Below are 10,951 nucleotides of genomic sequence, written 5' to 3'. Positions count from 1 at the left end.
CTAGGTGTCAAACACATGGTAGGTGAAGCTCTCCTGCCGGGGCTTGAAGCTGAAGTTGTAGGTGCCGATCCGCCTTCTGTAGATCAGGGCCCCCACTAGCCCGCCCACGGACAGCAGTCCCAGCCCCACGCCCAGCAGGCTGAAGCCAACGATCCGCATAGTGTCCCTCTGATGGGCTACATCCTCCTCTGGACAGGGGGGGGGGCAAGAGAGAGGTGATCAATCAATCAATAATTTTTCAATTTTATATAGCGCTTCTCTATATACCCGAATATATACGCTTTACAGAGTAGTCCGGACCGGTCCATTCATTCAGACAGTCATACCAGTGGTGGTAAGCTACATCAGTAGCCACAGCTGCCCTGGGGCAGACTGACAGAAGAACGGCTACCAATTAGCGCCAATGGCCCCTCTGACCACCACCAACATTCATTTTAGATTCATACGATGAGCCAGTAAACCTCACTGAACCCCTCCAGGAGGAGTTCACAAGAAGTCCTGCATTTATACTTATTCATACTCTTTCGTGTAACAGTCCCTTCCATTCACAGTAACCTACAATACAATACAGTGTGTTCATTTCACCAACATCCATGTGCTCTCTAGACACTGACCCATTGCATTGGTGTCGTTAGTTCTGCGCTCTACCCTGCTAATTCTCGAGTACTCACGGTAGTAGTGTGATCTACGGTAGGGTCCACACGACGCCTTCGCTGTTCCAACCATATTAGACAGCCGAGCGCCTCTTTCCAAGCAGTCCTGGTGGAGTATCCCCCCAGCGGAACGAACGTTAGAGCACGTATTAGTCAGGCATACTTAAACCAGTGGTGAGGTATCATTAAAGTGACTATTCCACTGAACTTTCTGTTTAGTAACTTAATGATGGGGTCTAAAATGGCCATCCACTGTCTTCTGCAGAACTACTTGATACATTTTACGCATTCATATACCTTTATCATAGCGCTGGAGGTATATGACTAGGGCAGGGGTTTTCAACAGGGGGTCCGTGGACCCCTGGTGGTCCGCGATGGCTTTGCAGGGGGTCCGCGACATGAGCCTATGTTGATCAGTTCACCAATGAATTTTTGTATTTTTATAATTTCTCTTTGATCTTTCAACACATTTCCAGATTACTCTTGAATATCGTGAAAGTATCGTGTTATAGGCAGAGAATTTGTGCAGGGGGAGGGGCGTGGCGGTGCGGTTACAAACATGCATGCACGTGCAGGCACATCAGTGGGCCACGGATCACTTTCTAGTACGAATGGTGGTCCCTGGGACAAAACCAGTTGAAAACCCCTGGACTAGGGTATCATAGCATAGCGTAGCATAGCGTAGCATAGCGTAGCATAGCGTAGCATAGCGTAGCATAGCGTAGCATAGCGTTTGAACTGTTCACATCCTGTAAGTGCAGTGCTTGTTCAGCCCATGAAAACAGACGTACAGGCCTGCAGGAAGACTCCCCCATCTTGAAGCAGATCTGGATCTGGCAGTGCAGGTAGAGGACGTCCAGGTCCACGAAGGAGAAGATACGGATGGCCAGGAGCGCTCTACTGTCATTGCCGTTCTGGAGAACTGTGGTGTAGCTATCAGGGAGAGGACAACTAGGGAACAGACAGACACAGATATCATCTCTAACCACAATCAACCTTTACATCTCGTACATCATTTATGAAACAAAAGAAGGTGTAAATAAAGGTAAAATAAAAATAGTAAAACTGAAAAAAAAATTGTTGAAACCGCTACTGATAGTTTGTTGACTGATGTATATATACAGTATATATAAATATATAATATATACAGTATATATAAATATATATATACAGTATATATATATATATATAATAGCTGATTAATATGGAAGCATCTGCAGAAACAGCAGCCTGACTTCACTTGTGCAGACACACGTACCCATTTTCCAGGAACACGTACTCCATGGGTCCGGAGGGGTCGCGGGTGGGGGTGGCCCAGCACCTGTTGAGCACCACCTTGATCTGACTGAGGGTGGAGTTGACGCTCACCTCCACTACCACCTCCTCGTCCGGGGAGAGGGTGTAGTTCTCAGGCAGGGGGGTGGAGCCGTTCACAGAGAGCAGACGCACCGCCACTTGGAAGGAGCCCGACCCCTGCACCACGTCTTTGATCATGTCATACCTTCATCATCGGGCAGAGAGACACACACACACACACACACACACACACACACACACACACACACACACACACACATACAGCAGAAACTGTTAAATGGAGTTTTTATGCAACTGAACTGCTATTTAAAAAAAAAATTGAAGAAATAAGTAACAGAAAAGCATTCAAATGTAAAGATCAACAGAAAAAGCATGAGGTTTACAATAACCAATTCATTTTGCTCTGCTGTATTTCAGCATATTGTAAATAATGTATAATAGGTATATTTGTAATAGGCAATTATAGGACTAGACTCTATTTGCGACATGTTTCATGGTAGAATCTGTCCTGAAACAATCAGTGTCTCTGCACGCAGCAAGAACTGGAAGTTTGTGAATGATGTAAAACAGATCTCCATGGCGACGGCTCGCGTGGGCTTGTGTTGTGTCTTACACCAGGGGCGAGTATCCCGTGGAGATGATGACGTCCTTGATGTAGCTGCACTGGATAGGCACCTGGAGCCGGGCGCTAGGCGTTCTCACGGAGCCGTCGGGCCAGGTGTAGCTGCTAACGTCGTTGAAGAGCGTCACCTGCACCGTGTTATAGGTGCTGTTCTGCAAAGGGGAAATAAATAGTCACAGAGAGTCAGGACTATACTGGCTAAACAGGCCTCTTCATTATTTAGCTCGCGACTATTCCTACCAATCGCCTGTGAATAGAGATGTTAACGAAAAATAAATAGTCTCTTAAAGAACTTAGCTATCTCCTTAGAATTTATAATATAATATAGAGTTCATTGTATTTTATATAACAAAGAGAATATTCAGCGTCCCAGGAGAGACAGTTGGTCTGACAAGGACAAATCAACAAGAGGATAAAACAAAGGCATAACGCTCTTGTAAAAAAACACAAAACTCATGGAGCTAAATTGACTGTATGAGGTCAAAGTAATTGAGTAGATAGTACATCAATACATCATTACAAAATAATGTTCTGCATCATTTGGGAATTTTTACTACCAATCAGATAAATGATGCAGGACACCTCAACATGCCCAATCTATCCTGTACATACATCCTACACAGCATAAGAACTTAGATCTTAAAGCGCTTTAGGACATTGTCTATTGCTGTATCAATAAATACCTTTAAACTTTACTGAAAATGAAATGTATACTGTACAGCCAATTTATACACTTTGCTCAGAGCACTTCCAAGTTGACGCGCTCTGAGCGACAATACTGACAATCCCGGGTCCTGATCACATATTATCGAGTAGCTGGTCATCGGTCTTACACTCAGTAGAACTGTGCCGCATTCATCCCAGGCTGTCACCAGCTGGACGTGACTGGGGTTCTCTCCGTTCACCCCACACTCTGGCAGGCCCAGGTACAGCGTGTCTTCCGGGATGTTCTTGTCCCTCAGGAAGTCTCGGTCCACACTCACAGACATGTAGCCTGTCTTACACTCAACGGTGATGCTCATCAGGCGAGAGATGACCTGGATAGGCTGAGAGGTGCTGCTGAGATCTGGAGACATCTGTGCATTCGTGACGACAGCCTTGGTTGTGGATGAAGTGGTTGAAGACGCTAGTGCATTTGTGACCGTAGCCTTGATTGTAGAAGAAGTGGTTGTCATCACTGCTGCGTTTGCGACCGTAGCCTTGATTGTGGATGAAGTGGTTGTCATCACTGTTGCGTGTGTGACCGTAGTCTTTGCTGTAGTTGCAGTTGGGTGAGTAGATGTTGTGGTCATTGGTGAGATACTGTTTGTCAGGAAGGCGTTGGCGTTTGTTGGTGTTGTGGTCAAATTGGCCGTGACTATGTTGAAAGTAGCTGGATTCCCAACACTATTAGTCATCGACTCTGAATAAGTCACTGAACTTGTGGTGGTGGAGTCGATTGTTGCTGTTGTTATTGTTATGTCTGAAATGTAGGGAGTAGATACGCCTGACGAAATTGTGCTACTATGACTGGTTGTCTTTCTTGTCAGATCTGCTGCTGCTGTTGTTGAGTCTGAAGTGGTGGTGTGAAAGGAATCTGACGTCGTCTGGTTGTCTGAGAGGCTACCATTGGATGTATTCGCCACAGGTTCAGATGGAGTAATAAGGCCTTCAGTGATCGACGTATGGAGGATCGCGGTGGTCGGGTAGGTTTCATCTGTGGTAAAGGTAACTGAGGGTGTAGTGACGTGTGAGGTGCCAGTGCTTCGTCTCGGAGAATAGGTGCTCTGTGTGGAGGTGATGAATGGAGGCAGACTTGACACAGTTGCGCTTCCATTTAGAGCTGGAGAAAAGAATAATATTATAATATTAGCATAAATTGTATGAACATACATTTTTAAATCGTTTTTTAAATAGTAAACGGTAGTTGTTCAGTATTAGTATTATCCTTTTAAGACATATGAACAACAATTATTGTCTCTCATACAGTCACAATTTTTTTTCCCTTAGAATATTTTCCCTTAAAACAGATGGTACTTTGCTTTAGTCAAGTGTTTGCTTAGGGTGCCAGAATCATGTGTGTGTGCGTGTGTGTGTGTGTCTGTGTGAGTAAGGATGTGTGTGTGTGCGCCTGTGAGTGAAGGTGAAGAATATACCGCACCCATGCAGGACCGCCCTGGCCAGATGGGGTTAGCGTCCATAAACCCGTCCCTGCACGCACAGTCATACCCTCCCCACACGTTGACACACTCTGCCTCGCTAGAGCAGTCCACGTCTCCACTCTGACACTCGTCCAGGTCTGGAAATGAGAGACCAGGGGCAACTTCAATATCACAAGCCCTGACGAGAACATCCCAAAGATGAAGCATATGAGAGACATCTGAGCGGTGTGACTTGTAGCCGGTGGGAAACGGTGATCCGCCTACCTTGTATAGAGGTGCCGTTGCTGTCTACGGTGTACATGGAGCTCTTCTGCAGAGAGGACATGAGAGAGTGGGACACCTCCATGATGTCCTGGCTCGCGTTGGGCGCGAACACAATGGCAAAGTTCACCACCACACTGCCAGCGGAGAAGCCAGTAATGACGAGACGGACCTTCCCAGAATCCACCAAAGCCTGTATGTCTGGAGGGAGGGACTGCAGGATCTGTGGGTGCAAATCGCTCATGGTCAGAATGAGTTGTTGTCGTCCCCTCCCGAACTCCATTCATGAATTGTTTGGACTGAAGACCTTTTAGGTCAGGTATTTTAAAGCTGTTAATAATGTCATCCCATTTTCCAACAAATCTACTGCTGCTTGTTGCCCTGAATACAGATTTTCAGAAAATACAGAAATTCTCAGACTGAATTTCACTGTGCATAGATTTAAAATCCGAAGACTGCATTTTTGTGATTGGCAATAAAGGTTTTAAACTTTAACATATTTATTCATTGACACAGGCAGGAGCTCTTCAGTATGTACCTCATTCTGAATGCTCTGGGAGAGATTCTTATACTCAGGGCTCTCTGAATCCAGCAGGGACCTGGTGAACAGCACGTTCGTCAGACGGGCCACAGCCTGAAGAGTATGTGCATCTGTAGACAAACAAACCATTTCTATATCCTCAACATACAAAAATAAAACTGAATTGAATACTCAAATGCTTATTTTAAAGTACATATATTGAATATGCTATATCAGGTTCTCTAGATAGTATATGCTTCTCAAGGTTGAAGACATTTTCTAGTCCATTATTACCTACTAGAGATAAGGATAATACATTACTTAAAACCAGTGTCTATGAAGCATAATAAACACACTTATAAACTTTATAATCATTCATAATGAAATATGACATACGTCTATAAAACTATTTATGAATAGATATGACTGCATTCCTAAAGTGTTATGATGTTAGTACAAGCCTACATCACTGTAACTGTTTATGAAAGGTTGTATGGAGTCACATTTGGCTTTATAAAAGGACTTGGTGAAAAAACAGCATTTAACATAAGGCAAAGATGTCATCAGTGCCATTATCAAGAGGTAAAAGAAGCTTTATTATACATTCTGACACAGTCATAACAAAGTGCAAATAATTATGTAGACTTATGTCAATCACGACAAGGCATTGTGGATACTTTATAACCCTTTATGAATATGTTTTTAATGCTTTGTAAATACCAGGTCTGAGTAAAGTGCTAAGTATATGAACTTAATGCTCTAATGCAAATAGGTGGCAAATAGAGTTTAGTCCTATAACTGCTTACTACTAATACATTGCATACTTAGGCATAATACCGATGTCCTAGTGCCAAACAGATTGCCGGTACCAGCAAACCAGAAGTGAAACGATGAAAAAAAATCAACCCTCGCCTGTTTTAACATTTATCTCCACCATGGTTCCTGGAACTCCACAGGCGTGAGGAGTGACACAGACTCGGTAGAGGACCCCTGCCTGGAGCTGGTTCACCTCTATCTCCTTCTCCGCCGACTCCCAGCCTCTCAGCTCCAGCGATCGCTGGAGGATGGCCACCCGGAAGGTGCCCGCCGCACCCTGGGGCGCTGCCACCGCCCAGGACACGCGAAACGAGGAGCTCGTGATGTTGGAGGGGCTGATGCTGGTGATCTCGGGTACTGCGTCTTAACAGAATGAAGGAGGAGATGGATGGAGAGCGTGTATGAGTGGGTTGGGGATTCGAAAAGTCACTCAGTCCATCTGTCACAGACGTTCCACCATCTCTGTCGACCTGTGTCATTCCCTAACATAACTTAGCCAATCACCATAGACTGACTGTTATTACAACACTGGGAATGGACTGCTAATTCATTTAATAAAATGCCATCTTTAAAAAATGTGTGAATGATCCTTGACTCTGACTAAGTTGTAATGTACATGTAACTAACCACTCTGGACTTTTTTCTTGTTTTGTTTTGTGGTGTTGTGTTTGTTTGCTGGTCCCAGTGTTATTGTGTCTACTGTCTTTGTGTTTGAAGATCTCAATAAATATACATTGGAAATGTGTGAGAATGTGTAAAACTGGAAAAGAAGAAGAAGACCCAGTCCTGGAGGCCGAGGGCTCACATACGGCATGTGGAGTTCTGCAGTGACTCGGTCGTCACGACGCTGGGGGAAGAAGGCACCTGAGAGGGGGGAGGGGAGGGCCCTGCCCAGCTCACACTAGAGCTCCCGGAGCTGGTGTAACCATTCGGGCCTGTGATTAAAAAAAAATACATTCAATTACTCACTGACGGGAAAAAACAATACCTCCATCGCTACTGTAAAGAGATATACATGTACAAACTACCATCATACTGTATTTAAGACGTCATTTATCCATTTAAAAAGTCGTTATCTCCTTACCATCTGACGGAGAGGGGGGGGTTGAGTGACTTCCAGAGACAGCATCAGGGAGTGGAGAGGATGTGACATTTAGTGGGAGTGTGGTGGTCATGTCACTGGCAGTCTGCCGAGGTGGCGGGTTGGAGGTGGTGTTTGTGCAGTGTTCGTCCGGGATGCACACGTAAGAGCCCACTGTGTTGACGCAGATGTACTGAGGAGGACACTTACTCAGCTCCCGGTGGACACACTCATCCATATCTGCCCAGAGAGAAGACATCTCAGTCAGTGAGAGAAAGAAAAGAGTGAATGTGTTTGTAAGAGAGAGGGGGGGGAGAGAGAGAGAGAGAGAGAGGGAGAATGGCAGATAGATATGTAGATAGATAGATAGAGAGAGAGGGGGAGATAGAGGCTTTGACTTTTATGGTATTAGAAAACATTCAAAAAATGAGTCCATTTCACCAGTTGAAAACAAGCCTCCCAGAGTCATTAATTGTAACTATCCCCTCCCTTATCCACCATTTCTCCCTTAGTGTGTGTGTTTGTAACTATCCCCTCCCTTATCCACCATTTCTCCCTTAGTGTGTGTGTTTGTAACTATCCCCTCCCTTTCTCCATTTCCATTTCTCCCTGAACTGAGCCACGTTTTCCGTTTGCCGGTACAACGTGTTCTCCACCACTACTCTTGTTTCCACCGGAGATTTAAACATAGATATCTTGTCTGTATCCTGGCCTCTATGTGTTGCTTCATGGGGTTTAAGGAAGCCCAACTTAGCCTGCTCTACCAAGACATCGGCCATCATATAACACTCATGGCCAGTCTGCCTGTACCCACAACTGAACACAAACACAGTTTAAAAAAACATTAACCCTAGAGAAAGAGAGAGAGAGAGAGAGAGATAGGGAGAGAGAGAGAGAGAAAGAGGGAGAATGAGAGAGACAGAGGGAGAGAGAGAGAGAGAGAGAGAGCGAGAAAGGGGGAGAATGAGAGAGAAAGAGGGAGAGAGAGAGAGAGAGAAATAGAAAGAGAGAGAGAGCGCATGTTTGTCTGTAACAATGGAGGAGAAAGAGCACATGTGTGTTTTATGTGTGTGTGTGTGTGTGTGTGTGTGTGTGTGTGAAGGGGGGGGGGGGGGTGTTGTTTGAAGATAAGGATCTCTGTCCTCTATAAAACCACTTGCACATCTTGAAGCTATAAATTCGAAACCTTAAACTGTTGTATGTTAATGTTACATGTTATATGTTTTATTGTCATAGTGTTATAGAGTTTTATGTTATTTTTTTTTGGTATATGTTATATGTATGACGTCTACTGCGTAGTTGATGATGGTTGCCAAGTCGTTAGAATTTTGCTGTGCTGAAGTAATTTGGTACATGCAATAATAAACACACTTTGACTTTCACTTTGACATTCATAAAGAGTTCTGACCTTCTACCGTCACGGCAACCACCTCCTCTATGTGTTTGAGCAGAGCATGAAGCCTGCCGAAGACGTCTGCCAGGACAAGAGCCGCGGGGGAACCAATGAGGAGTGAGGACGAGGTTGTGAGAGGACCTGCCGACCATGAGCGCACATGGTGCACAGAGACGTCAGAGGAGTTCAAGGCCCCTGTCACCTGCACAGTGTGGGCACACAGCCAAGGTCAAAGGCAGCGAAGAAAAGAGTCAATTTGAGGAGAAAAAAAAGGGATTGGGATAAATCATAGGACATTTACATTTAAATTTACATTTAATCATTTAGCAGACGCTTTTGTCCAAAGCGACGTACAAGGGAGAGACAATCAAGCTAAGAGCAATAGGACATTTTAATATTCTGTAATCACCATGCTTGTGAGTCTTACAGTACCATGAAATAAGACATACTATTACCTACTGCTAGCCATAGACACATACTCCATCTCTGGATCTCACTCACCACAGAATGCAGCAGCCGTGTGTGGTTCAACATCCCGCCCTCAGTGGCCATCATCTGCTGATACGTCATCTTTACTGTTATTGACGCATTCAAGCACCATCCTTGTTCGGCTTAAAGGCAAAAAAATGTCAGAGATTGTCTTGATTTCAAGGAACGTAAGATTCTTAACAATATCTCATATACACTATTAATTCATAATTAAATAAATGATCAATCCCGATTTCTTTGATGGATCCATTAAATATGTAATTGATTTGTTTAATTGATGATAACAAAAATGTTGCCCACCAGGAGGCACTGGGTCTGTGCAGAAGAAGCCCCCTGCAGCCAGGCAGCACTTCTGCCAGCCGGGGCAGTCTGTGTCCCACCCACACTGAGGCTGAGATCCGCAGGGAGCGCCGGGGGGGACAGCCTCGGGACAGGAGCCTGGCTTGGCAGTGAACTCCGCACTGCTGTTCAGGGCTAGAGCAACCGGCAGAGTGACATTGTACAGATATTAAGCACACCACATACATCTGCCTGTGTAGTAGTCTGTTGAAAGGGTTATATTTCAGACGTTAGATTTCAACAGGAAACAGGTTTGGAGAGATGAGAGAGCACCCAACACAGCCAAGTGTGAGCAGGGGCGTAGCCACGTGGTAGCCAGGGGGGGGCCACGGCCACCATTGGATAGAGAATGGACACCCTGCCCCCCCTTTTATGAAGTCGTCTTATATTGTCATTTGTCACTTAGGCTACAAGCCCCATATTCGCAGCATGTGTGTGAGTTTTAAAATAGTAGTTTGAAAAGACTTGCCAGAGCTGGCCCCCCCAGAAATAATGTCCTGGCTACGCCCCTGACAGTGAGACCTACACTAAGAAGGGCTAAATTCAGACAAACTGTATGGCTATGTAGTGTGTTTATAGCTTGTTGAAATCAAAGGCTTGTTTGTCAGCCAAATACTACCTAAGATATGATACCATTTTGAGGCAATTACCTTATGTGGCTACCCCCAAATGGTAAATACTTGATAGCTAAATATCTAAAAATGCTCACTGTAATTGAGTCATTCAATGATAAATCTGTCCTAATGTAACTGTTTTTACATTTACTTCCTCCGCAGACCCTTCTGTCCAAAGTGACTTCCATGACCTATGACCTCTATTAGTTGCTCTACAAGTGACGGTATAGGAAGTAGCCTACTTACGCAGAGCACAGTAGCTGCCCACTTGTTCGTATCCAGCGCAGCACTGTGTGACCTCTCTGTGTGTGCGGATGATGTGAGAGCGGTAGGCCACTCTGTAAAGGGTCACCTCACAGGTCCTCCACGGCAGCCAGCCTCCACAAGAACGCCTCTGAGTATATGACGTCTGGTAAGACAATACTGACCTCAGGTCTGTGGTCTGATTACCAGCGCAGAGGTGATAGCCCGTCATGGACAGCTCATATCCTAAAAAACAGTCAGCGGAAACAGTTAAAGATTTGGATGTAAGATGGGTAGGGCCACGTGGACACCATTCTTCAGGGAGCTCCATGATTGGATGTGTAGTTACAGTTCATCTAAGCTGAAAATTAGCTCCCAATTAGTGTAACAAAACACTACACGCATAGATGCCCAAATTTGAACGCACCCATCCTACTGGCTAATGGATTAGATTGAATATTG

The 10,951-nt window shown here is 44.9% G+C and overlaps 1 protein-coding gene across 1 annotated transcript; it reads right to left on the bottom strand.

Moving 5' to 3' along the window:
- umodl1 (uromodulin-like 1) lies at positions 1–10,721 on the bottom strand (the record flags this gene model as incomplete). The annotated part of the gene is made up of 15 exons (XM_080846664.1): positions 1–188; positions 615–759; positions 1,445–1,604; positions 1,912–2,154; positions 2,584–2,744; positions 3,426–3,629; positions 4,728–4,870; positions 4,998–5,217; positions 5,533–5,628; positions 6,449–6,687; positions 7,111–7,194; positions 7,415–7,651; positions 8,820–8,945; positions 9,594–9,767; positions 10,493–10,721. 15 exons carry the CDS (start codon positions 10,719–10,721, stop codon positions 1–3), a joined length of 2,649 nt encoding a protein of 882 aa, XP_080702790.1.
- Between the last annotated feature and the right edge of the window lie 230 nt (positions 10,722–10,951).

The sequence above is a fragment of the Sprattus sprattus genome (genome assembly GCF_963457725.1).
Source record: "Sprattus sprattus genome assembly, chromosome: 1".
In the NCBI taxonomy this organism is placed as follows: domain Eukaryota; kingdom Metazoa; phylum Chordata; class Actinopteri; order Clupeiformes; family Clupeidae; genus Sprattus; species Sprattus sprattus.
This window is presented reverse-complemented; position numbering and strand designations above follow the sequence as displayed.